We start from the raw sequence: 26,556 nt of genomic DNA, 5'->3' as shown, positions 1-26,556 counted from the left end.
CCCTCCGGCCACAGCTCAGAGCCCAGTGAGTGTTCATTTGTCTCTGCAAGATTTAGTGAAGTGCAGTGGCATTTCTTCTAAACATGACTCGGTTTTATTTTTCTTCTCAAATCCTCCTCTTCCTTCTCCACTCCCCACCGGACATTGTACAGACCTCTTGATGAGGCCTGGAAAATCTTTATTGCTCCAGTGAGCTGTGTTATGACACTTTGAGTCTTGCCATTAAGTCAATATTTAGAAGTGCAATTTAGAAATGGCAGTAGTTCAAGTCTTCCTGTCAGGTAGATAAAGCAGCAGACTGAAAAATTGATCACTGGTAAAGAGTCCAAAAGACCCCACCTCAAGCCTTGAGAAATTTAATATCGTAAACAGACCCTTTATTACCCCACCCAATGGTGCCGTGGAACTGTGCAGAGGAAAATGTGCCTCAGGGAATGATCCCAGGCCCTAACTCAAATATCTGGGGGGGGGGAGGCTCCCCAAAATCAGCAAGGACCAGCGTCACCAGGACCTAGGGGTGCTCTGCAAAGGATGAGAGCTGAGTGTGTGTCATTCACTAATTTTATTCCCCTATTCCATCCCTCTGGTTTGAGGTCAAAGGAGTTTCATTGAAGTGGGGGGAAAGAAGAGGCTCCAATATTCACTTCATATCAAGAGCAACCCAAAGAGAAGGATGCCTTGGGGGAGGAGGTGAAGTGGGGGAATGTAGGAGGATAAATATAGATAAGATATTGCATGGAAGTAGAGCTTGAACTCCTTGGACATTCGATGCTCCATTACATAATGGCAGCAGTTTTTAAGTTTATTCTCGTGGCTATCATGAAATACAAAAAAAGGAACAAAAAACAGCAGCCTTTTAGGAGTCTGTAGTTTAAAAACTCTTTGGAGTAAGGGTCTGAAGACTCTCAGTTCTACATCTTCAGTCATGATTTTGCAGTATTAACTCCTTATGGCCAAGCAGTCAGGAGGAATTGGGGGCAACCATTCATATGGCCCCGGGAGGGTGTTGGGTGTGGGTCTGGGGTCTTCTGCTGGCCTCTTCCCGTCCTGTGCAGGTGTTGAGACAAATAAGACACCTTTTATGTGGGGAAAGACTCATTTCCAGCTGGCTTCTCCTCCCCTACTTCCCAGAGGTGGGCTGGCTGGGGAGTTAACAGGTGGGTATCTGACTCAGCTCCAGTCAAGTTTTGGTTGTTAAAATCAAGAGGATTTCCTCTGGATGCGTGAGGAGGCACGTACTGACTACGGATCAGGAATTGCGGTTGTTCACAGAATCTTCCTCTTCCCTGCTGTGCTGGGTCCCTGACAACCTTCCATTGGGCTGAACTTAGATTAATGCACTTAGGCTCAGAGGAGGTCAGGAGCCCAGCATCAATCATGCAAATGTGTGGGTTTACGTTACAGCCAAGGTCTTGGATTCTATCTACATGATTCCAAATATCTGCATAAAAACTGAATTTTTTTTTCAGGCAAATATTTAACAATCAAATACAGGGGGTCCAGATTTTCACTAAATTTTCCAACACTGCCACCAATTTGGCATTAAGCTTTAAGATGTATGTAATTTTAGGATCAGAAGAGGCTTTATTCTGTATGTAGTTTGCTGGTTCCTACACTTGTAAATCAAGACCTCCTTAGGATACTGATAAAAACTATGGATTTTTTTTTTTATTAGAAAAACAAACGCATACATACTATACGCACAATTCTGTGCTCATGTAAAACAAGAGACTACAATGATGAGGACTGCCCGGTGGCCTTTGACGTGGCAATACATACATATGTATAATATCTAGTTGATTTGATTTTTTTCAACGTGAGGGAAACGTCTTAGAAACTCACTAAAGTATCAGTGAAACCCAAACTCCTCTAGTTAATGTTGTCTGCCAAGAGTAGGCTTGGGTTAGAATTCTCTAAGACTCTCTGGGTGAAATTCACCTTGAGTCCTTTCCTTTGTTTGTTGGTAACTTGGGGAAGGTCTGCGTCATTGCTGTTGTCTGTCTGCGTCAGCAACAAGAAGATGACAAATTCACATTGCAAGTTAGAGGTTGTCTCAGAGAAGTGGTCTATCTTCAGAAGCATCCTGCAGGATTTCTAGGCGTCAACCATTTCTGCTGCAGAGAAGTTGAGGAGGTGGTGCCCTTCTGGACTGCTGCCTGCAGGGGCGACTCCCCCGGCACTCGAAAGTCTTCCGAGCTGTCCAGCCACATCCAGTCTCCTTTTGCAGGATGGTGTCTTGGCCAAAAGAGCCCACAGTTTCTCAGCAGCCTCCGTTACGGTAACTAGGAAGCCTTAAAGAGAAATCCAGGGACAAACTTCCATTCTTCACAAATCATGGCAAATCTGTTTCTTCATAAAACATCTTAAAAGGGTGTGACTCAAGGCCCTGTAATAAGCTCTCAGGAGACGACTGTGAGCCACACCAGATACAGACTCTCCCCACCCTACCCCCAGCCCCCCGGAGAACTTGCCATCCATTCAGTCAAGGGGACGCATGATAATCTAATATTTGCCCATAGAAATGAAAAGTCCACTTGTTTAAAGTGTAAGAGTGAAAAGTATATTGCCTTATGACCTCATCTAATAGGGGATCTGGTTTCACCCAGAGGGTGACGTGATTTAGCCCCTGAGGGGATGGTAGGGTAGGGGGTGGGAGCGGGGGAGCTGGCGGGAAGGAGCATCCAGACCGAGCGGACGGCATATGTTAAGGGATGGATGTGGCGTGGATGGGCTGGAGAGAAGCTGAGGCCAGGCCGGGCTCCGTGGGCCCGCTGAAGAATTTATTCTTCTCCTGAGAGGAGGAAGAAGTCACTGGAAGGCTTTAAGGAAGAAGGTGACAGTACCATATTTGAATTTGGCAAGATTTCTCTGGCAGCACCGTGGAGAAAGGAACATAGGCATCCAGAGGGTCTGGATGAGGGGCGACTAACCCGTCAGGAAGGTACTGCACAGACCCAGGAAAGAGGTGAGAATAGTGTGGATGAAGGTAAAGGAAGTGGGGAGAAGTGGGTGGGTTGGGGACATATTTAGGAATGAAAATTGCCAGGGCCTGGTGATGCACTGGATTTGGGATTAAGGGATCGAGCAGTGACGGGCGTGACACTTGGTTTCTGGCTTACAGGACTGTAAGGAGGGAAGGTATGTCTTTGCCTATCCTGGGAAATTGAAAGAGGAGTGGTTTGGAGGCAGAGGAACGTCTGCATTGACTCTGAGACATGTCACGTCGTGTGCCTGGAGCTCGAGGAGTGAGCTGGAGATACACAGATGTGTGGTTCTCGGGAGGGCCCGGGGCCGGTGAGGCTGTGGGCAGGAAGGTCAGCGGGGGGAGAGCCGACGTGAAGAGAGGAGATGGCCCCAGACACAGCCTGGAGGAAGTTCACGCTTAACGATCAGATGGGGCGAGTGAGTCTGCGGAGGAACCAAAGATGGACTTCCCCGGGAAGCAGGAGGAAAGCCAGAAGAGCTGGGAAAAGTACAAGGAGGGTGATGCCATCCTTTGAAGGCATCTGATGAGGGGCTTGATGTCACCTGAGAGGCAGGGGAGGCGCCACTGGAGAGTGACACCAGCTGAAATCTGTTGGCCCCTCTTGTTACAGAGACCAGAGGAACCAAATGGTTTCAAGAGGGGAGTGGCCATCCCCAGGCTCACTGTCCAGCGACACTGCGGGGCGGCAGAGACAGCATCTGGATTTATTATCTGGGGCATCGCTGGCAAGCTCTGAACTTTGTAGCTGTTAATTTCTTTAACATTTTTCAACTTAGTCTCAAGAAAGGTCCATTATAATAACCCCAGGGTAGCCTTTAGTTTCCCTCTATTGCTGGAGAGTCTGCTTGAATAGCGACAGTGATCATTGTACCTCATCTAACACTGGTTTTGAAGGACACAAAGTGTACAAAGAATAAAATTTGCCATGATTTTTTCCGCAAAGACGATTTTCAATTAAACAGGAAAAGTAACATAAAAAAAAAAAAAAAACCAAAACATCTTTTATTGTTCTGGTTAGTGAACCGTCTGACTCCCGCTGGGAGTTCGTATATTCTAGTGATGAACAAGCACGTCTCCTCAGGTCGGGAGGCCAGACAAGGAGTCAACAGTCACCATCCACCGTGGATGACGCTGGGACTGTAATAGACCTGGTAATGGATGCGCAGGTGGGACAGATCTCTAGGAGCATCTGAGGCAGAGGGAAGGAGCGTGTGCTAAGGTTCAAAGACGAGCAGGCAAGGGCATGTCGTGTTCCTGAAACTACAAAGAATACGACAAGGTTGCTGCTGAGTGACTAAGGCAGGAGTGAAGAGATCGGAAGCTGGAAATGGCCAGATCTTAAGAACCAGGGACTTAGGCTCTGGTATGTAAACGGACTTGCGTTGAAGGAACAAAGGTGTATTAGGTCATATCAGTTGCAGAAACAGATAAGCCCCAAAGTCTCAGTGGCTTAACCCAATGGAAGTTTATTTTTTGCTACAGAAAGTCTGAAACGGGTAATTGTGATCAGCAGTTGCCTCTCTGCATAAGGGTGCAGACACTGGTGGGGACTGAAACGTGCCCCCCAGATCCGTACCTTGGAGCCCTAGTCCCCATGTGGTGATGTCTGGGGGTGAGGCCTTGGGAAGTAATCCAGTTTGGACGAGGTCATGATCCTCTTTACTCCCACTGGGTCTTCCTTTCTTGCCGTTTAAGGGGCATCTCTGTCCTTGTTTCTCCCTCCTTAGGGCTGATTCTCCACCCTGGGTACGTTACGAATCCCCTGAAGCCACTGTGAAATATCAGAGCCCAGGCTGCATCCTCAGAGGCTCCGACGTCTCTGGTGTGGGGCGAGGGGCTGAGGACTACAGCGAGAGGCCCTCTGCAGTGGGCCCGGTGCACAGACCTGGCGTGCCTGCCCTGGGTGCCCACAGCCCTGGCATGGCTGCCAGCCCCACACTCCCATCTCTGCCGGTTGCACTGCCCCAAGAAGCCTCCTCCCGTCATTCTCGCCCCCCACCGCCCCAGTCCCCAGGGTCACCCTGTGTCGTTGGCGCTGGCCTGTGTGAAACCTGACATCAGCAGGGAAAGGAAAAGAGATGAGTAGTTAGAGCATCTGAAGTGAACTCAGCACTTCGCAGACATAATCTTACTCAATCCCCACAGCAGTCCTAAGACATGACTGCTGTCATCCCCACTTTACAGGCGGGGGCGTGGAAGTTCCCAGAACACAGAGCCGGGACACAGTAAGCCGCTGGGCTGCTGCCGGGGCTGCCTGCGTCCACGCCCCGCGCAGGGTCCCTCCCTGAGCTTGGCCGAGGCCGGGGAGGGTCTTCCCACGGGCCATCCCAGGTTCACCAGTTCAGCTCCCCCCCACTGCCCAGGGTGAGAGCGGAGGGATTCAGGGGGAGGGATCCTGACAAAGTGAAGAAAAAAGCCCAGAGTCGGGACTTCCTGTAGAAACTCAGTCCCCGGTAGAGAATGCTGGAGGCTTGGCTTTTGGTGGCCGAGGCAGGCCTACACCCACCCCCAGGTCTGCTCCACTTTCCCCCTCGGCACCAAACACGCCCTCGTTGTCAGCGGGCAGGGGGGCTCAGCCGCCTCTGCAGTGCTTTTCCCAGCTGGTGGGCTGCGGCTGTCAGAGGGATTCCTTAGGGGGGGACAGAGACGTGGCGCTTTCACCTCGCCAGAGCCCTTTGTGTGCAGAGAGCTCTGTCCCCTCCCGGCCTCTCCCCTCCTGTTCTCCCTGCTGTACTGGATGGAGCCCCTGAGGAACCTCAGGGGAACGTAAAGACCGGAGAGAAAACAGCTGAGACCAGTTCAGCCACTTCCTTGCTGTGGGACCTGGGGACAGTCACTTAATCTCTCTGTGCAGCGGTTTCCTTATCTGTCCCACAGGAATGACTACGTGTACCTCTCAGGCTTGCTGGGCATGTGAAATGAGATAGGATATACAGAGTATCTGACCAGAACATATGGTTAATAGCTATATAGTAACCCCACCCTTGCCCCCAGATTCTTAAAAGGGAGCTTCAGCCTGTGTCCTTCTAATGCGTCACATGGGGTACACGGGGGGAGGGGGAAGCTCTGGCCAGGTCACTCTTGGCCCAAGATAATGCTGCAAGGTCACATCAGGGATTCAAATACGCACTTGCAGCAAAGGCCACAGAGTGAAACACAATTCCTGTTTTAAATCGCCATGAGAATTCTGAGACAGGCCATCATGGCCAGTCAGGGACAGGAAAGGAGTTTCCCAGGAAAGGGGTGGATGGAGGGATCTGGCCACTGGGTCATCAGAGGAGGGAAAGAGGACAGAGTCTGGCTTTTTGATGTCTCAGGGCTGGGGGCCAGAAGCCACGGGCAGGGTGAGCCGTGCACTCAGGACTCTGCAGAGGCGCGCTGACAGCTGGGAGGTGTGGCCACGGGAGCGGCCCTCGGGCTGTTTGCCCAAGGTGTGCAGAGCATTGGCTTCTCAGGGCCACATGCAGCACTCACTCCTGCTCCCAGCCATTCCTGGAAGTGGTTCAGAACCACCTCAGAAGTTGGGGAGACCAAGGCTCCCCCAGATACATGGTGGGAGGAAAAGGGCAGTTTGTAAGACCTGGAGATCACAGGCTCGAATTGGAGGGCTGGGGGATGAGGAATCCCTGGGTCGGCGCTAGAGTTCTAGCAAAGCCGCTGGCAAGGCTGAGCCTGGGGTCAAGGGCTTGCCGGCATCCTGCGTCCCGAGGAGGCCCAGGCTTCTTGGATCCAAATACCAGGAAGCCACCTGCTCCGGGAGGAGGCTCTGTTGGGGACCACCACGTGTGTAGCAGTCGAGATGCCTTCCCCCTGGGGAGCATGACGTCACTGTAATCATGCACTCATTTGCAAGATTTAGATGACCTTGAGGCATGTGCCTCTGACCCAAAGATGCTGCTCGTGGCTGATATGAGGGGCACCAGGAGTCCCTCACTCCTCACCTGGGCCTGCTGGGGAGGAGTGCGGTCCCTGACCCTGGGACAGAGACTTTCCCATCTAAAGCTGACTCACAGAGGCAGAGATCGCATCTCACCTTTGGCCTCATGATGCCTTGCTAAGGTTTCACCACTGCCTTCCTAAAGCAGACACCCAGCCTGGGTTAGGCACATGCCCCTCTGCCCTCAGGTTCCTATTAGTCACCTTTTATGCCTAGAAAGTCCTGTTCAGTTGAGTTTCCAGAATCTGCTCTAATGGATGAGTGCTTCTCATCTCATCTGTCCGCTCCTGTGCACAAGGCCAGTCCGCATGGCATCGTGTGTTCAGGCCAACCCACCACCACCCTCCCCAGATCAGAAGAGACCTCCCAGCCCTGTGGGCCCGGCTGACCTGGGAAAGGGTCTCTGAGATCAAAGGCCACACTTTCCCCAAGGACTTGTCCCCATAAGCTCCTGTGCCTCAGATGTATCTTCCTGGAAAAGGTTACATGTTTCTAAGAGTTAATTGACTTTAGTTGTTTTAATAAGCTCTCTTGAGACACATATTCAACCAGCAGTACACCTGCCTCATATCCCATAAAAGGCAGCTCACAGGGGTTATTGTCACAAGGTGTGTGGAAGCTGGAAGCCGAGCGGCACTTGGAAGGCGGGACCTGTGTTCTAGGAAGTTTAGAGAAGTGCGATTTTCATGGGCTCAACTTCCTTGGAGAGAGTTGGCAGGAAGCAAGGATCAGTCAGGAAAGCAGCGGAAAAGTACCAGAGCCAGGAAGCTGATTACTAGGTGGCAAGGAGACCTTGGGACAGTCACTTCTCCCATCTCAGGCGTTTGTTTTCTCAGCTGCAAAATAAAAGGCACTGATGTAAGGCTGCCGTGAAGGGCCGTGAAAGCTGTTCGTTGTGCCCGGATGCTGCGTCCACGGGGGTGTGGCTCGCACTATAGTCGTCATAGATTTGCATATTTATTTTGACAATATGTTGGTCTGTGACAGTCATGTTGCCATGACAAAATAGATATAGTAAAATAAATGTCTAGCAGATGTAAGTTAAGTGTTTTGAAGAAGAAGTGACTTAAAATTTTTTTTGGCACAAAGATGCATGGGCTTAGTGGTGGTCCTCTTTGGTTGTCCTTTAAGAAGTTCCCTCTAACTCCGTATTTTCTGCTCAGGATATATTTATTAGGTTGCTGAGGTGGGACTATCCAGCAGGAAGGCAGACTCTAGACAGAGATAAGATGAGGACCTAAACAGTGAGCCCTAATTAAGGGCAATTGCCTTTCAAGTTCCCTGGGAGCAATGAGGAAATAAGATGGAGTGAAGCCAAAGCCTGCCCTTGAAGCACTGGTGAAACCAAAATCTTACTGCCAAGTTCCTGGTTGGTCTTTGAAACTGCAAAAGCCAGGCCACTGCCTTTGTTTCCCCACAGACCCCTGTGCAGAGATTCAGGAATCCCTGCTTTCCTCAGGCACGGTGGGCTGACCTGAAGGACCTCAGTTGACCAGATCCACACTCCCTGGGAGGCCATGAAAATGGCCTGGAGGCAACAGCCCAAGAGGCTGAGCAGTGCGCCTAGGTTCACAGACTGAGCCCACGGTGGGTCCAGAAAGGGGCCCACAGACTCCTGATTAGAGAAATAGCTTGTGGGATCCACACAGCACACCCCTTCCAGTCTGATGATTTCCATCAGGTAAAGACTAAGGAAAACAAAACGAAGCCCCCAGACTAATTCTTCCGGAATAATGAACCTTGCTCTCTCTAAATCTACCACTTTCACTAATTCCATGTTCCATTGCATCGTGGCATCTGTCATCGCTTGCTGGCTGTTTCCTTTGCCAGTCATTTTTATTCATTCTGGGTTTTAAGATTAGAGGTCTGGTGATGGTTTTTGCCTTTGGAGATTTCACCTGGGAGAGACCATTCAGGACAGAGAGCGCAGAATGATTGCACTTGCCTCAGTTTTTGTGAACTTGGGTACCGGTCTCTCCCTTCTCAGGGCCACATGAAGGTTTGTAGCTTCAATCCAAATTAATTGTGTCTGCAGCGTCAGGGCATCTCTGCTGGGTTGAGACACAATCTTTTCACTCCACTGTCTGGCTCTCTGCTTATCTGAAGAGTAAGCAGTAATGCTCCGTTTGCTCTGCAGTGAAGATTTTCCCTCTCTCTGCTCAGCTTATAGCGCTTCAGCTGGGGAACAACCCTGAGAATAAATGACAACTATCAGTCATATCTTACCTCCAACTGCCTGCACCACTCTAAGCCCTGCTGCTTTCTGAACTTTACAGTTCCCTTAGAGTAGCAGCACTAATGCCTAGTTTCCTGGTTCAGGGTCTTCAAACTGTAAGGATTTCCAAGAGCAAGATTAATTTTAAGGGAATCTGTTTTAAGATCAGCAACTTTCATATATATTGCAAAAATTGTCCTGATTAAAAACATGTCCTTTTCCTACTTTATATAAGAAAGGAGTACCCTAGGGGGCTTCCCTGGTGGCGCAGTGGTTGAGAGTCTGCCTGCCGGTGCAGGGGACACGGGTTCGAGCCCTGGTCTGGGAAGATCCCACATGCCGCGGAGCAGCTGGACCCGTGAGCCACAACTACTGAGCCTGCGCGTCTGGAGCCTGTGCTCCGCAACAAGAGAGGCCGCGACAGTGAGAGGCCCGCGCACCGCAATGAAGAGTGGCCCCCACTTGCCGCAACTAGAGAAAGCCCTCGCACAGAAACGAAGACCCAACACAGTCAAAAATAAAAATAAATAAATAAATAAATTAATTAATTAAAAAAAAAAAAAAGAAAGGAGTACCCCTCAGCAATCAAGAACCTTACTAAGGTGCATTGCCTCAGTATATAAAAGCCTCCAGGGCCAAACAAAGAAACAGTTCAAAATGTTAGTGTAGGTGTATAGAAAAGAATGCATCTAGTGACAAAATAACAAAACGTAAAAATAGTCAAGTATTTTCCAATGCTCTCTTTTAAATTATTTAAGAAAAACTTAATTGAGTTGTCAGCTGAAACACTATTTAAAAATTTATGATGATAGATCACTATGTGAATGTTGGCATTCAAAGAAGCCATTCAAAGAATTAAATGACAGACTACTTCTATTTCCATCTACTTATTTATGTAAACAACTTTCTTATCACTTAGATTTAACAAATAGGAATAGAATGGATTCTGAGCTTGTCTCATTCTAGAGATCAATCATATTCATCCATGGATATACAAACTGATTTTTAAAAGCATCCTATGCCTTTCATTATGAGATGCATTTCCAATAAAATGTAACTTTTTATTTAAAAAAATCACTTATTGAAATTTGGGGTTCCACTGGTACAACGACAGGCAAAGCTACTTTGAAACAACTCTTCTCACCAGCAACAACTGAAAATGCTGCTGGACTCTGTGTGTGTGTGTGTGTGTGCACGTGCATGTGCACACAGTGTGATAGATCAGAGACAGACTAAGACCTAGAGAACAAGGTGTATCTGGAAATTGGCACCATGTCTCCCCTGCATTTAAACACTGATCGCAGAAGCAGCAGCTGAGAGACTAAGAAACTGAACTGAGGTTCTGACAGAATCACAGGATGGGGGACATGACAAAAATTGGAGTTCACGGGCCACCAAGCGGAAGAGATCTAGTAAACATCCTAGACTTTCAGTTGGGACAATAAAGGACAATGCCCTTGGAGTAAGAAGGAGCTAGAAGTAAACTAGGGGTGAAACCCTCTGGAGGACTGAAGCCTTCATAAAGCCCAAGCTGAGCTTCGAGTCATCTTAATCCCTGAGTAAATCCACTCTGGGTTAAGATGGTCTGCCTATAGCCTAGGTGCCCTTCGTAAGCAAAAAGTCTGTGCTCTCTAGAAAAAGATAACAACATGTGGAGTGTCAAATGATATCTACAATTTTTCATATACAATATGCAGCATTCAGTTATAAAAAATAACCAGAATATGGGAAAACAAGTCCTGACTGGAAACTCAGGAGAAATAAACAGACAAGTCTTGACTGAAAAATCAAGAGAAAAACAGTAGACAATAGACTCAAACCCACTGGTCCAGATGCCGATATGACTTTAAAGAGAGCTATGATAAAAGAACTAAATGACAAAATGGAGACTTGCACTAGTAAACTAGAATCTTTTTTAAAAAGTGAACTCTAGCACTTCCCTGGTGATGCAGTGGTTGAGAATCTGCCTGCCAATGCTGGGGACACAGGTTCCAGCCCTGGTCTGGGAAGATCCCACATGCCGCGGAGCAACTGGGCCTGTGAGCCACAATTACTGAGCCTGCGCGTCTGGAGCCTGTGCTCCGCAACAAGAGAGGCCGCGATAGTGAGAGGCCCGCGCACTGCCATGAAGAGTGGCCCCTGCTTGCCACAACTAGAGAAAGCCCTTGCACAGAAACGAAGACCCAACGCAGCCAAAAATAAATAAATAAATAATCATTAAAAAAAAAAAAAAGTGAACTCTATAACTGAGGACAGCTCTCCAGCTTAAATAGGCAAAAAGATGAAAAAGGCAGAAAAGAATGTTCGAGACATATGGGACATAGTGAAAAGGCCACAGAAGGATTAGAGAGAGAGGATGAGACACAAGTAATATTTGAGAGATAAAGTTTGAGAACTTTCTGAAACAGACAAGAAATATCAAATCATAGACTCAAGAAGTGCTGTGAAACCCATGAATTTCAGAACTGCTGATACCACAGAAATGAGAAAAACTTAAAAGCAGCAATAGAAAATTGTTCAAAGAAGCAGTGATAAGACTGACAGCTGACTTTCCAACAGAAATACTGGAATCCAGAAAGACAATAGAATGATATCCCCAAATGATAAAAGAAAAATAATGATCAGTTCTATATCCAGTGAAAATATCCCTCAAAAATGAAGGCAAGGGACTTCCCAGGTGGTTCAGTGGTTAAGACTCCATGCTCCCAATGCAGGGGGCCCGGGTTCAATCCCTGGTCAGGGAAATAGATCCTGCGTGCCACAACTAAGACCCAGTGCAGCCAAATAAATAATTTTTTTTTTTAAAGGAAGGCAAAATAATGACTTTTTCTAGAGACAGCAAACTGAGAGAATTTATTGCCAGCACGTTTAGAGTGGAGGAAATGCTAAATTCTTAAGGTGGAAGGAAAATTGTCACAAATGGAAGCACAGAGATGGAGGAAGGGATGAAGAGCCACAGAAAGGGTAAATGTGTAGGAAAAACTAAATTAATAATAATAGTAGTAATAATAATTTTTAGATTAAAAACCTGTACGGAATGGAAATACATGACAACAGAAGCACAGAAGGTAGGAGAAATGTAAAATTCAAAGTTAAAGTGTTCAAATGTCTTTGCATTGCCTGGGAAGTTGTGGGAGTGCAAATTTATATTAGATTTCGATTGACCAATATTTCAATTTTTAAAAATCATCTCTAGGGCACTATTCCAGAAAGAGATTAATTAAAATATACAGATAGCAAGGTAATAGAGGAGAGGAAAAGGAACAATAATAATCATACATACATAATCCAAAAGGAATTAAGAAAGGAGAGAAAAACTGTCAAATGTGTAATGAATACAAGACATGTATTGAGGTGGCTGATGTAAACATAAAAATTTCCTTAAGTACATTGCAAGTAAACGTTTATTTTTTTTAACTAATATTTCATTAAATACTCCAATTAATCTGAATGAGTCTATTTATATAAAGCTCAAAAGCAGGTAAAACTAATCTACAGTGTTAGAATAGTGTTTACACTTGGCAGAGCAGTGACTAAAAGGGGGCATGAGGAGGTGCCTGTATGTGAAGGTTATGTTCTGGGTCCTGATCCGGGTGCTGGCTACACAGCTGCATTTACTTTGTCAGGATGAACAGCACACGTATCATTTATTCACCTTGTATGTATCTATGTTAAACTTTAATAGAAGTTTACATTAAAAACAACTATCAGACTGGATAAAAGCAAAAACTAATATATGCTGCTTATAAAAGACGTACGTTAAATGTAAGGATGCAGAAAAGTTGAAAGTAATAGCATTTTTAAAAGACATAGCACACACTCAGCAAAGGAGAGCTGGTGCAGCTATAACATCAGTCGGTGCAGACTCTAAGCTTAGACTATTTTTAAGACAAAGAAAGACAGTTCACGTTGATATAAAGTTCAGTCTACCAAGAAGTTGTAATAATTCTAAATTTTCATGCTCCTAATTACACAATCTCAAAATAAAGCAAATATTGATAAAACCAAAAGGAGAAATGGGTAAGTTCACAATGATAGTAAGTTTTAAGACATCTTTCTCAGTAACTGATAATATAAGAAAATAAAAAAACAGAAGAATACAGAAAATTTATGTAACATAATTAATGTATTTACCTAATTGATATTACTAGAACACTGTACCCAACTACCACTAAATACACATTATTCCCAAGTACACATGGAACATTTGTCAAAAATGACCATATTTTAGCCATAAAGCATTTCTCAACAAATTGGAACTGTATGAAATCATGCAGAATGTGTTCTCTGACTACAGTGTAATTAAAGTATAATCAATAATAAAAAGAAAAATTTTAATTCTATATATTTGTAAAATAACCAGAGACTTCTAAATAACCCATGGTTCAAAGAAGAAGTAACTATGGATATTTGGATTGTGGGATGCAAGTAAAGTCATTCTTAAATGGAAATTAATAGTTATACATCCAAGTGATGACAAGGGTGGAGTAACAAAGTCTCATATAGTGCCAGGAGGAGCAAATTAATATAGCAAATTTGAAAACCTATTTGGCATTATCTAGTAAAGGTGAACATACGCATACCCCAAATCTAGCAATTCTACTCCTACACATATTACAACAGAAATGCATACCTAAGTGCATCAAAGAACGTGTACAAGAATGTTTATATCAGCATTATTCATAATTTTTAAAAACTGGATATTCATACAATAGAACTTTTGTGTCCTAATGGGTATATTAGAAGGAAGTTGGAAGTTATCATTAAAAATATGTTTTTGGTTTCTTATTACAAAAATAACATATTTATTTTAGGAAAGTTAGTTCAATTCAATGAGCAATAATAAGAATATAAAAGTCAACTGTGATCCTTCTGTATCAGTTACGAACTATCTACTGCAAGTTTTAGAGAACCTAGCCAACAGTGACTCAACATATAGGAATTTATTTGTATCACATAAAAAGTATGTACTTTATGTAGTTCAGCTGTTTAACAATGTCATTTTAAAAACCTAGGCTCTTTCTATCCTTCTGCTCTATATTAGCATATTAACTTTTTACCTTCATGCTTGTTGACTCATGGTTTCAGAATGGTTGCTGCCAGTCCAGGGATCATGTCCTTACAACCTACATTCCAAACTGCAGAAGAAGAAAAGAGGTAGTGCTTAGCAACTCATGTTAATTTTTTCATATCAAAGCGCAGCCTCCCACTCTAAGCATCTCAGCAGATCTCAATGCCAGTAGTGAGTCACATGACCATTCCTACTCACAAGGGACCCTGGGCAGATGAGAAAGCTTTCCTCTTTCTTTAGTAAGGGATGGGAAGGAAGAAAGAAGTTCAGAATGGCTTCAGTTTAGCCAAAAAAAGTCTACCAAGCCAGCCACACAAATTTTGCCCTGTCTTATATTTTGTTATATTCACTTCCACTCTTTCTTAGACATAAATATGCTTTTTTAAAAAATAAATTTATTTATTTATTTATTTATTTTTGGCTGTGTTGGGTCTTCATTGCTGCACGCAGGCTTTCTCTAGTTGCAGTGAGCGGGGACTACTCTTCGTCGCGGTGTGTGGGCTTCTCATTGCGGTGGCTTCTCTTGCTGCGGAGCACCGGCTCTAGGCACGTGGGCTTCAGTAGTTGTGGCATGTGGGCTTCAGTAGTTGTGGCTCTCGGGCTCTTGAGTGTAGGCTCAGTAGTTGTGGCACATGGGCTTAGTTGCTCCGTGGCATGTGGGATCTTCCTGGACCAGGGCTCGAACCCATGTCCCCTGCATTGGCAGGCAGATTCTTAACCACTGCACCACCAGGGAAGCCCTAAATATGCTTTAAATATTTACAAAAATGAGATCATCCTTCACAAACTATTTACTAGCCTTTTTTCACTTAAAATAGTATGGCAGTAAATACAAATGGCATAATAATTTTATATGCCTGCATGGTATTTCATTATTTGGATGTGTGTAATTTAACCATACCTTTATTACCAAATGTTTAAATTGCTTCTTCACTTTATATTCTAAATAATATTGTAATAAAGGTGCTTGTATATACAAACTTATTTTCTTAGAATATGTTCTCTGAAGTGGTTTTCAAGGAAAAGCATGTATACAATAAAAATTATATAAATATTGCCGAACATTGCCACTCTGGAGCAGAGTGACCCAGAAATCCACTCCTGGTTGTGTGCCTCATATTGGTGTTTTTCAAACACTGGTCTTGATTCATAACGGACAGTGACATCAATTTGTGGATTGTTAACCAGTGTTTTAAAAACCCACATAAAACAGAATAGAATAGAATAAAGTATTAGCGTGCTTTGCTCATATTTTAGTGAAACTTCTGTTTCCTCTGTGAGAGTATGTGTTCTGTACTGTGTCATGAAGCAAAATGAGTATTTTGCCAAGGGTTACAGACAGAATTTTTAAAAAAATGTTCCCATAGAGGAACACTCATGCATGCCTCCTGATTTCCAGCACTCATTTTAAATTTCTGTTTTTTGTTAATTGCCTTGATAAGAAGTTCTATAACAGTAACAAATTATAGCGGTGATGACAGCGCTCCTGATTTGCTTTGGACCTAAATGAAAATGTGTCCCATGAAGTTTTTGTTTTTTTTTTTAAGATTTATTTATTATTTATTTATTAATTTTATTTATTTTTGGCTGCATATGGTCTTAGTTGCAGCACGCAGGATCTTCGTTGAGGCATGTGGGATCTTCTGTTGTGGTGCCCGGGCTTTTCTCTAGTTGTGGCGTGTGGGTTTCCTCTTCTCTAGTTGTGGCTCATGGACTCCAGGGCACGTGGGTTCTGTAGTTGTGGCGCGCGGGTTCTAGTTGAGGCGTGTGACCTCAGTAGTTGTGGCACGCGGGCTTAGTTGCCCCGCGACATGCGGGATCTTAGCTCCCTGACGGGGGATTGAACCTGCATCTCCTGCGCTGCAAGGCGGATTCTTTACCACTGGACCTCCAGGGAAGTCCCCCCATGAAGTTTTGAAATGTAGAATTTTCACTGTTAATAACTAGCCTGTCAGTGAAGTTTTCATTTCCTCTTTACATCGTTTCATAAAGGTTTTCTTTTTTATTTACAAGGAGTTGGATTTATTTTTAGTTAATTGTTATAATTAATTTATAGTTTTATTACGTGTGGTCAGATAATATGCATTGTGCTATATAATTTCTACTTTTTTGGAAGTTAATGAGAGTTTCTTTGTGGATGAGGATATGATCAGTTTTTCCAACTTTTGTGTTTTTATAACAATTCCATTCTTATAAGAATTATTTAATAATAATTATGTATATTTGTGTGTATTTATGATATATAAATACTCATTTACATTCTAAACTATTAATGTGGATTTGTAGCTGTTTCAGGCTTTTGAGACCATAATCAACTTTAATACTATTGATAGAGCTGATTTTTTTGGTTTACTTTTGGGGGAGTTTATTTGGTCTATTCTTTTATATCTAACCTTGCTGTGTCATTTTACTTAACCTGTAAATTTTAAAAATAGTTTATAGTTTCTTCATGTTGACATTCTTGTAGAGTGCAACCCATTCACATTTATTTTGAAATGAATATATTTGATTTTCTCTTTTATTATGCTTTCAATATTAGTGCTTCCTAGATATTTCCTTTTTTTTACTTTTCATGTACTTTGATATTTGATTAATTTTGTATGCTTCTTTTTCTTCCTTTAGTAATTTTGAAGTTATGCATACAACTTTCTTCTGTATATTCCAAACTTTTAAATCAATGTCTGAACACTAATCTATAGAATGAACACTATATATTGACCATCCCTTCCCTCCAACAACAATGAAAATGCTTTTCCTTTCATTTTTGTTAAAATAATTGGGAACTTTAGATCCAGGTCATTACATTAAACATTTTTTTAAAATATGCACCTTATTTTTCAATAAAATATTTTTACATAACTACATTAATATTACTAATACTTAACTATATTTTGTGATTTCATCGTTTACTGCTATTTATTTTAAGACCCTATCTTATTCATTCTTGGGTTCTTTTGTTTTGACTTATTTCTCGATAAGCTTGAGTAAATCTTAATAGTATGGAAAAATGTCTGTCTGTCCTTAATGTCCATAATGTCTGTCCTTGCACGTCTGAATTCGTCAGATACTGTTTTAAAAGAATACCTAAAGTTTTGGAGTCAGATAAAACTAGATTCAAATGTTAGCTCTTCCTCATTATTGCCCTGAGACAATGGGGAAGTCTCTTCACCTTTTCGACTCAGTTCCTCCTGTGTAAAATGAAGGCACCATCAGCTATTTTATAGGATTCATAAGGATCATACCAAGTGTAAGTGGGAATCATTTTCTCTGGGCTACAAGAAAGCTCACCATCTGGTCTCCAGACCCCCCTTGCCTGGGAACGTTACCGTGCTTGCTGTTCTACACACACACCTTATTGTTTCTCACTTTGAACTTTTGCTTCTGCTACTGTCTTTGCTTGGACGTCCCTTTCTTCCCAATTCTAACCCCAACGCATCGGCCAGACACAGTCTGTCAGACTGAGCCCAACACGGGGATTCGAGGAAAGCTTCCAGAAGGAAATAATATCTGAATTAAATGTGCCTTGTCTGAGTTCCCTCACCACCCAGTAAATGTGCACTTCACTTTAGACTTCAACTATTACACTGTTTGCACGGAATCCTCCTCCTACTAGGCTAGATTCTGGGATGCCGCAGGATGGAGACACTATGTCTGAACATAGTGACTAGTTCTTAGTAGGTGCCCACTAAATACACCCAACTAACAAACTGAGACTGGCACATTCCTCTCCTGCCCTATTTTCTGATAATGAGGTTGGATGTCACTTCCTCGGGGCAACCATTACAACTTGTTCAGGGGCCTGGGGCAGAAAAGCTGAGGCCACAGCAGCTCCTAACATCTGAATGCCTTTCATTCTTTTACTTCATTTTGGGAGAGGTAAGGGCATGGCTCAGGATCCTTGCCTTAACTCAGTGATTTTTAGACTTGCCCATCAGTGCAGTACTTCTGAGTCCAGTTAGACTAGTGAAGTCTTTAGTTTCTTATTCCCAGGCTAATCAGATATTACCTCATACTTGGTTCTAGAATAGGCAAAGATGCACTAGAAGAATTAGTAGTTAAAAAAAATCTATAGAAAAAAGTTTTAGTTGAGACATTCTGTGTACTAACTAATTTTTGTTATTGTTGTTTCAAATTGGGAAAGACAACCATTAACCAATTTTTGCTAGTCCCTGTCATGAGACACCAGTGCTGTATAGGAATGACATTTAAGAGCCTCTGCTCCAGTTAAACAAAATTAGAGTTAAATACACCACTTATCAATAATACATTCTTTTATTTCATGAAAAGGAACACAAATTTTTGTTTTGACTAATGGTATTTGCTTCCTAAAATAGGCTCATAACCCTACCTTGATTATTGAAGAAAGTAACCATTTACCATCTTTTTCCTTCTTAGGCTGTGAGGTTGAGATTCTTGGTGTCAGACCTACTTACTGCCTAGAATATAAAAATGTCCCAACGGATATCAATTTTGCCAATGCAGTCAGCGATGCTCTTGACTTCTTCAAGTAAGTGTCCCAAATCCTTAGCCATGCCACTGTTCTTCCTGTTTCCAGGACCAATAATGAATGCTAAAGTGGATTAAGAAGGCTTGGTATAGGTGAAATATGTCTCAAGAGAGGTAGTAAGCCTCTCACACGGTGATTGCTACCCTCTAGTAGAGAATGATTGTGCGTTGAGTAATTTTAGGTAGGGGCATTCTTTGGAAACGTTGAATTGAGAGCAAGGAAGTCCCCAGGGGTTTAGGACTTTCTTCTTTGTGTTGATGGAAAATAGAGAAGCAATGTGAATGTCAGCGTTTCTCTAATCATGATATAGTGAATGCCTGACTCTCCAAAGATATAAGTTTTTGACAAAAGAAGGAAGATCTTTGATGGAATAAATTTGGAAAAATTGCCTACTCTGCCATCTTCTTGGAAATGTACAAAGCCTATTAGCATATTAGAACATAGAACCTTTTTTTTTTTTCTCTTCCACATGGAACTATCACACCCAGTTTGAAAAATGCAGAGATCAGTAATGGTCTGAATAGCACACAAGAGTGTGTCAGGGAAACTGACTTATTTCTAAGTTTTCAATTTTTTTTAAAATGTATGTATGTATTTATTTTTTGCTGGGTTGGGTCTTCGTTGCTGCGTGCGGGCTTTCTCTAGTTGCGGCAAGAGGGGGCTACTCTTTGTTGCGGTGCACAGGCTTCTCATTGTGGTGGCTTCTCTTGTGAAGCACGGGCTCTAGGCGCGTGGGCTTCAGTAGTTGTGGCACACGGGCTCAGTGGTTGTGGCTCGTGGGCTCTAGATCGCAGCCTCAGTAGTTGTGGCACACAGGCTTAGTTGCTTTGCGGCATGTGGGATCTTCCCGGACCAGGGCTCAAACCCGTGTCCCCTGCATTGGCGGGCAGATTCTTAACCACTGTGCCCCCAAGGAAGTCCCTCAATTTTTTTTTAACACTCAGCAACTTCAACCATTCCTTTAAACTACTTCCATTTCTCTCTCCCTAATTCTCTCCAACCCACTTCAGTAAGGAAAATGGATGTGACGTTCTGAACTCTTTACATTGAAAAGAAATCTGGACAGGATCCTAAGGTGATGGGAGATCTGGGTGTCCCTGAAGTCCACGGTTGGGGGCCCCTTGCAGCTCTCAGGTAATTGGGCTGATGGCCACATGTCTTTCTGGCATGGTTCCTGGGCTGAAAGCTATAAATGGCCAATAACAGATCTGCAAGCGTTTCCACCCATCACTCCTCACCCAACCGCTCCATTACAAATGAGCTGACCAGTGATGGAGACCAGACCCATGTGGAAAACAGCTGGCCACCAAGAATTTGTCAGCTAAACTCCAACAGGCAAGAGCTCTTAGCCCTTGAAGACTCAGGTCCCTCATGAATCAACGAGCTCCAACATAGAAGTCTTTCACAAAAAGCATGTGTATAAATCCCCGAATCTCAAGCATCGCAATTCCAGTGTTCCTGGCATCTGGGGTTGACAGCTTCCTAACACAAAGCCATCAGGCAAGTCTGTGAGACTTCCTAGCTTTCTGATCACACGGAGATTTAAGGCAAATAGCCTTAAAGAAACCAGCCCAGTGGCTGCTGTATTAAGGTGAAGTGTCTAAAATGTAGTGACCTGAAAGCATTTCATTGAGCTTTAGTGCAACCAGTAAACCTTGTGAAATTTTTCCAACATACAAGCCCCACCCTGGAAGTGTACACACGTAAACATAGGATGTTCTGTGTGAACCAGCGCATCTGGGACGCTACAGGCACAAGTACAAAAGGCAGCTAAATGCGGAGACATATCCGAGGGCATGATTTTATGGAAAGTTCCATTATGTCACACGTGGTGGAGGAAATGCCATCAGTCCCTCAGTGTAATGAACATGGGCCTCAAAAGAGTTTAGGGATATGTATGAAAATGCCATTGCCAGGTTAGAACTTTTCCCTACCGCCTGCACACGTGTGGAACCCTTAGTGACTTTTTGTTCTCTGCTGTCTGTAGATGCAGGGGGCATTTGTATTAGTCATTCATAGAGTAGCGAGTATGAATGATGATAATATTATTTGTGAGAAACAACCAAATAATAACTTACCCCAATCCCCATTGTGGAGGAGGGTGGACATGGTATTTGTTAAAGAAGGGCCAGTCTGTTTTGTTCTAAAAAGAGAAAAGAACACTTGACTAGCAATTTCCCGTAACTGGAAACCAGTATATCCTCCAAACTGTGGATGAAGTACACCTCAGGGTACGAGAACATCACAGCATCATTAAAAGTTGTGCCCTCTTGGCAAGTATGACCATGGTGAAGGAAGACGCCAGGCTGAACATTCTCTGGAACCGATCCCCGTGCAGTGAATGGAGTCGGTGTGGACATTCAAAAGCCCGGGCTGGTGGAATCAAGGGTTCTGACCTTGGACGTGGGAAGTTCACATTTCCAGTCCTAGCCATGTCTCAGAGGTCTGTGAGGCCTACAGTCCTTTTTGGCCTATTTCCTCATCTGCAAAATCTGCAAATGCTTTTCTCTAGGGATGCTTTTCATCTCAGATCCAGAATTCAGAGGCACATGCAAGCCGCAGACATAGAGCTCATGCCGAGACATGAAAGTGACTCAGTCTCACTGCTGCCTTTGCCTTGTCTCACGCCCCACTTTCTTGGGGTTGGTGGGATTCTTATAGCAGAATAAGAACCATTTCCACATGGTCATTTGGGTTTAGCAGAATGTTTCCCCATTGGTGCGGGCTGTTGAGTTCTCTCAGAGTATTTGGGTCAGGGTGTTGGAGCTCCACCTGGGTCTCAGTGCTGGCTCCGCTTCTCACGAGCTGTGTGATGTGGGCGACAGTACTGAACTCCCTGTTTAATGTATTCCTGCCTGATAGGGTTGCTGTGAGGATGAATTAGGATCATGTATGAAAAGCCCTCAACATAGTGCCTGACCTAGAATAACTATCATTTATTGAGCACTTACTATTATTATACCTTCAAGTGACAGTTACAGAGCACCTACTGTATGCCAGATCCTAGGCTGAGCTGAGACGCAATGGAGAATGAATGCATCCCAGGGTGAAAAACCCTGCAATTTAGAGGGGAGGGAAGGACACATAAATGGGCAATTACAGCACAGTGTGAAAAATCACAACCCAGAGATGAACCAGGAAAGCCGTGGGAGTGCCCCGGAGGGCCACCCAGCTGAGCCCGGGCATCAGGGGTGCTTCCTGGAAGAAGCACTGTCTTCCTGAGACCGGAAGGATGGGCGGGGTTGTGCAAACCACGCTCTGGAGCTACTGTGAGGTTCTTTTTCCTCTTCTGTGCATCGCAAGGCCCAAGGCACCACAGGCGCTGAGGATACACGTTCTCTCAGTCCAAGTGTCGGGGGAGACCACACCAGGAGAGACCAGGCCGCCTCGCTTGTGTGTTTGTTTAAATAGAGTGTTTCAAGAGAAATAAGGCCGTCTGCCAAGAGGGTTAGTTATTAACCCTTAAAGTCCAGACGGAGGAGTTAGCCTTCATTCCTTTTCCACTGCTTCCTCTTGTGTCAGTTGCTGTTACTGCTACCCGCACCATCACCGTCGTCAGCGCCAGCGCTCTGTCCAGGTGCTCTGGGGGACGTTGTGGGCAGGGCAGTGGGAAGCTGTGCGCTGTGCGGAGGAGGGGGCACATCGCACGGTGTTCCCTCGCCTCCCCGACTCCCTCAGCCTCCTACTCCAGGTCTGTCACTAGTTCCCACTCAGCCTCAGCTTCGCACGGAGGGTTAAATAGCTGGATTTTTACCACCAGTACCCTGGCCGAGGGGGGCGTTTTTCTGGGATGCAGAAAGTGTGGTCAGTGCTAGAATTCACCCTGTGCCCACCCTGGAGCTGACCCTTCCTGGGTCCCCAGAGACGTCAGGCCCTGAACACAAACACAAACCTGTCTGCCTCCTGCAAGGTTGCCTGGTAAAGCTTGTTCTTATTCTTGCGGGTCAGTGAAACCTACAGTCTAGTGTTTTATTTAGAGGCTTCCTCGAAGACCAGCAATAATGGAGGAGACTTCTTTTTTTAACATCTTTATTGGAGCATAATTGCTTTACAATGGTGTGTTAGTTTCTGCTGTATAACAAAGTGAATCAGCTATATATATATACATATATCCCCATATCTCCTCCCTCCTGCGTCTCCCTCCCACCCGCCGTATCCGAGGAGACGTTTTTTGAATGATCGCTTCTCTTTTCTCTGATCTTCTGATGACAGCCGGTGGTGAGGAGAGTTATCAGAACTGTCCCCTGCCTGTTGCCACCTCTTCCGACTCCTGGGTCATGATGAGCTGAGAGGGGAGGTGACCCATAAGCATGCCCTCTGACTTTTGTCACCAGGGTGCTCGGGACTGGCACGTCTTGGTGCAGTATTCCTGTCTCTCCCTTGGAGAACCCCCTTGTTCTTTTTAAGGTATCAGCTGTGCCTGGACCACAGGGCAGGGGCGGGAGGACGCCCATGCCTCCGCCAGGACCGCCGGGCGGGAGGGGAGAAAGCTGGCAGGGCCTCTCTCAGCTCTCACCCTGCCCGCCCCCTCCGCAGGAGTGGCCAGGCGGACCTGGTAGCCATCTACTACGAGCGCATCGACGTGGAAGGCCACCACTACGGGCCCTCGTCGCCGCAGAGGAAGGAAGCCCTGAGGGCTGTGGACACCGTCCTGAAGTACATGACCAAGTGGATCCAGGTGACCGAAAACCAGGACCACGGGGCTAACCTTCCCTCTGTCGCTCTTCTTCTGTCTCCTTGACTGTCACACCCCTCGACATCTTCCTTCTTACTGCTGAGAGCTGACTGGGCCAGCTCAAGGGTCTGAGGGGTCTCTTTTCTTCACACGACGCCTCCCCAGGTACCACGAGCTCCCTTGTCTTACAGCCAGGCCAGTGGCACTGAGATGACCCAGATCTGCATTACCGCCTGGCTCAGCTGGCGAGGTGGCCCGATGCTTTACCAAACCATTCAGTCTGGTAACCAGATTGGTGTGGGTGTGGAACCCAGGCCTGGGTTCTCTCCCTGATCCTGCCATACCCTTAACTCAATGACTTTAAGCAAAGTATTATTTTTAAACTTTTTAAAATTTTATTTTTTATTGAAGTATAGTTGATTTGCAGTGTTGTGTTAGTGTGTTAGTTTCAGGTGTACAGCAAGTGATTCAGATATATAGATAGATAGATTATATATGGTTCTTTTCCATTCTAGGCTATTACAAGGTATTGAATATGGTTCCCTGTGCCATACAGTAGGTCCTTGTTGTTTATTTTATATAAGTAGTGTGTACATGTTAATCTCAAACTCCTAATTTATCCCTCTCCCGCCACTTTCCCTTCGGTAACCATAAGTTTGTTTTCTGTCTGTGAGTCTATTTCTGTTTTTTAAATAAATTCATTTGTATCATTTTTTTAGATTCCATATATAAGTGATATCATATGATATTTGTCTTTGTCTGACTTAAAATATTATTTTTTTAAACTTCGGTGGGGTTAATGTTTCACATGTGTAGAACGGGTGAGTGACAGTTGTCGTATTCCCACCCAAGCTGGTTGAGAGACCCAAAGAGGGTGAACACAGAAGGGCTGTCTTAAAAGGCTGGCGCCTCGTCTGCATTACGTGCGGCACTAATCGGCTGGGCACAGAGCTCTCCCGTCCCTTCCCCGCAGCACTTCTGCGATGCTTTTGAACCGTGTCTTATCAGGGCAGACAAGCAGACGATTAAATTCAGAACTGGGGAAGAAGGCTTCCTCCTATAACCTGTAGTTGAAAACACCTCTTTGGCAGACAGCCGGTGTAAGAGGCTCCGCCTCCGGGCGCCGTCCCGACTGTGCCTCTGTCTCCCCACAGGAGCGGGAGCTGCAGGACGACCTCAACGTCATCATCTTCTCAGATCACGGCATGACTGACATCTTCTGGATGGACAAAGTGATTGAGCTGGATAAGTACGTCAGCCTCCACGACCTGCAGCAGGTGAAGGACCGAGGGCCAGTTGTGAGCCTGTGGCCGGCGCCCGGGAAGCACTCTGAGGCAAGATGGGGGGAGAAGGGTTGGGGGGGGACGGGGGCAGAGCACACCCTCAAAGGCCGTGACTCTGCTGAGTCTTTGCGTGTAGCTTTAAGGCGGAAGCACAGAGCAGCCCCGGGAGCCGGGACTCTGGAGGCAGACGACCCACCTGCCCGCTTCCTCGCCGAGTGGCCTCTGGCCAGCGGTTCCTCCTCCTGCGTCTTCTCTTCTCTGAAACGGGCACTGAACGTTAGCGGACCCGAAACGAGACGAGGGCGTGCGGTGCTCAGCACGTTCAGGGCTTAGCCTCTTACAGGGCCGTTTCATTCTTGGCCAAAATGCAGCACTTCTCCTGCGCAGCTGGGACCGCGGAAGCCTGCACAGAAGGCCCTTCTCTGGAGGAAAGCCGCCGGTCTGATCTGTGCTCATCAGGGACTGGAGAGAAGAAGGTGACGAACGGACACAGGCTGAGGCCGCGTGCGCCGTGGGGCGGCTCCTCGGCTCGGAGCCACGCGGCCGGCCGGGGTCCAGACCCCAGCTCTCAGCAGCTGAGCGGCTCCCTAACCGGCCTCCTGCCGCTTCTCTGCTGTGTGTGCTGACGACGTTGTCGCTGCCCTCCCGGGCGGCCGTGAAGCACGGAGAAGCATGCCGGGCCCGCTGCAGGGACGACGTGTGCGTCACCTATGGCGATATCACCATCCGAGGGGGGCGTCCCCACGAGGGTGTGGCGGAGTTCCCACGGCGTGCAGATCACGTGGGGCAGGGCTTCCGGGGACTCGGCGCGCTCGGATGGCAAGGCGCCTACTTACCCCTCCCTCCGAACAGCCCTTCTCTCTGAGTGGCGGGTAAACCACGCTGAGAAGGTGACGGAGCAAGTGGCACCGCCGGCGGCCTGCTTTGCCCCGTGTGGCCTGGTCGTCTCCCAGCACAGGCTCTGGGCCTTCTCCGCGCCCGGAGAAAACCGCTCTCCTCCTTGGGGGAGGCCTCTACCGCTGCCAGGGGCGGTGCATCCGCAGGGAGCTAGGAATCAGCCTCGGCTGGGCCTGCTTCCCCACGGCAGAGACGTGGTTGGTATTGATGGAGCACTGGTGTAGGCTGGGGTCCGTCCCTTTTGGCCCAGAGAGAGACCTTGCTCCCAGCCCTGGCCGCTCCCTCCCACACGAGGGTCTGAGATCTGTCTGTCGGGGGTTGAGGAACTCGGTGTCCGCAGTGCGGCTTCTCCCCAGCCTTGTCTCCTTCCCCCGACGGGTGCCCCCTTTTCTCAGGCTCCACGGCCAGCAAGTGGAGGTGCTGAATATGTTTGCACAGGGTTCTCGTGAACTCCTTATATATGAAACTGGGAAGAATATTTTACACGTTGGCAGGTCCCACAGTAAATGGCTTCTTGCAAAGAAGTTCTGTTTTCCTGGCAAGGAACGTCATCCGTTATCTCCTATCTGGCACCTAGGGACATGGCGTCTCCAGGATGCTAGAGTATCAGCAGCTCACGAGCTGGGAAGAGCTTCTTTCCTCCAATGTGGTGTGTACATCAGGCAGTTGCAAGCTGCCTAAAGCAGTTGGTAGATTATTCAGAACTGGGGCTATGTTTGGGTGACAGTTTGTCACGTGATGGACACAACAGTTTGTGAGACCCGTTATGTGCCATCAGAGTTTTCACTTATCCAAAATCTTTCTAGTAATGCACCCTACTTTCCTTAAGAATTATGGATTTTCTTAAGTAGGAAATCATAACTCCTGGGGCCAGTAGAAACTCTCTACGAAACAGCCTAAAGACTAATTATTTTCCAGAGTTGAATTGATAAACTCAATTTTATATTCAGTTCTACCCAGGAATATATGCCTGCTTTGGCTAAGG

The 26,556-nt window shown here is 45.8% G+C and overlaps 1 protein-coding gene across 4 annotated transcripts in view; it reads left to right on the top strand.

The window, feature by feature from the left end:
- ENPP6 (ectonucleotide pyrophosphatase/phosphodiesterase 6) overlaps positions 1–26,556 on the top strand; it is a 116,633-nt gene that overhangs the window by 67,627 nt on the left and 22,450 nt on the right. For all 4 annotated transcript variants that reach the window (XM_059909250.1, XM_059909247.1, XM_059909249.1 and 1 more), the window contains exons 3-5: positions 18,605–18,716; positions 23,253–23,394; positions 24,546–24,725. In XM_059909250.1, coding sequence (XP_059765233.1) covers positions 18,605–18,716; positions 23,253–23,394; positions 24,546–24,725 — 434 coding nt within the window. The remainder of the gene's footprint in view (positions 1–18,604; positions 18,717–23,252; positions 23,395–24,545; positions 24,726–26,556) is intronic.

This window comes from Balaenoptera ricei, chromosome 21 (genome assembly GCF_028023285.1).
Source record: "Balaenoptera ricei isolate mBalRic1 chromosome 21, mBalRic1.hap2, whole genome shotgun sequence".
In the NCBI taxonomy this organism is placed as follows: domain Eukaryota; kingdom Metazoa; phylum Chordata; class Mammalia; order Artiodactyla; family Balaenopteridae; genus Balaenoptera; species Balaenoptera ricei.
Note: the sequence above shows the minus strand (reverse complement) of the source record. Positions and strands in the feature narration are given on the sequence as shown.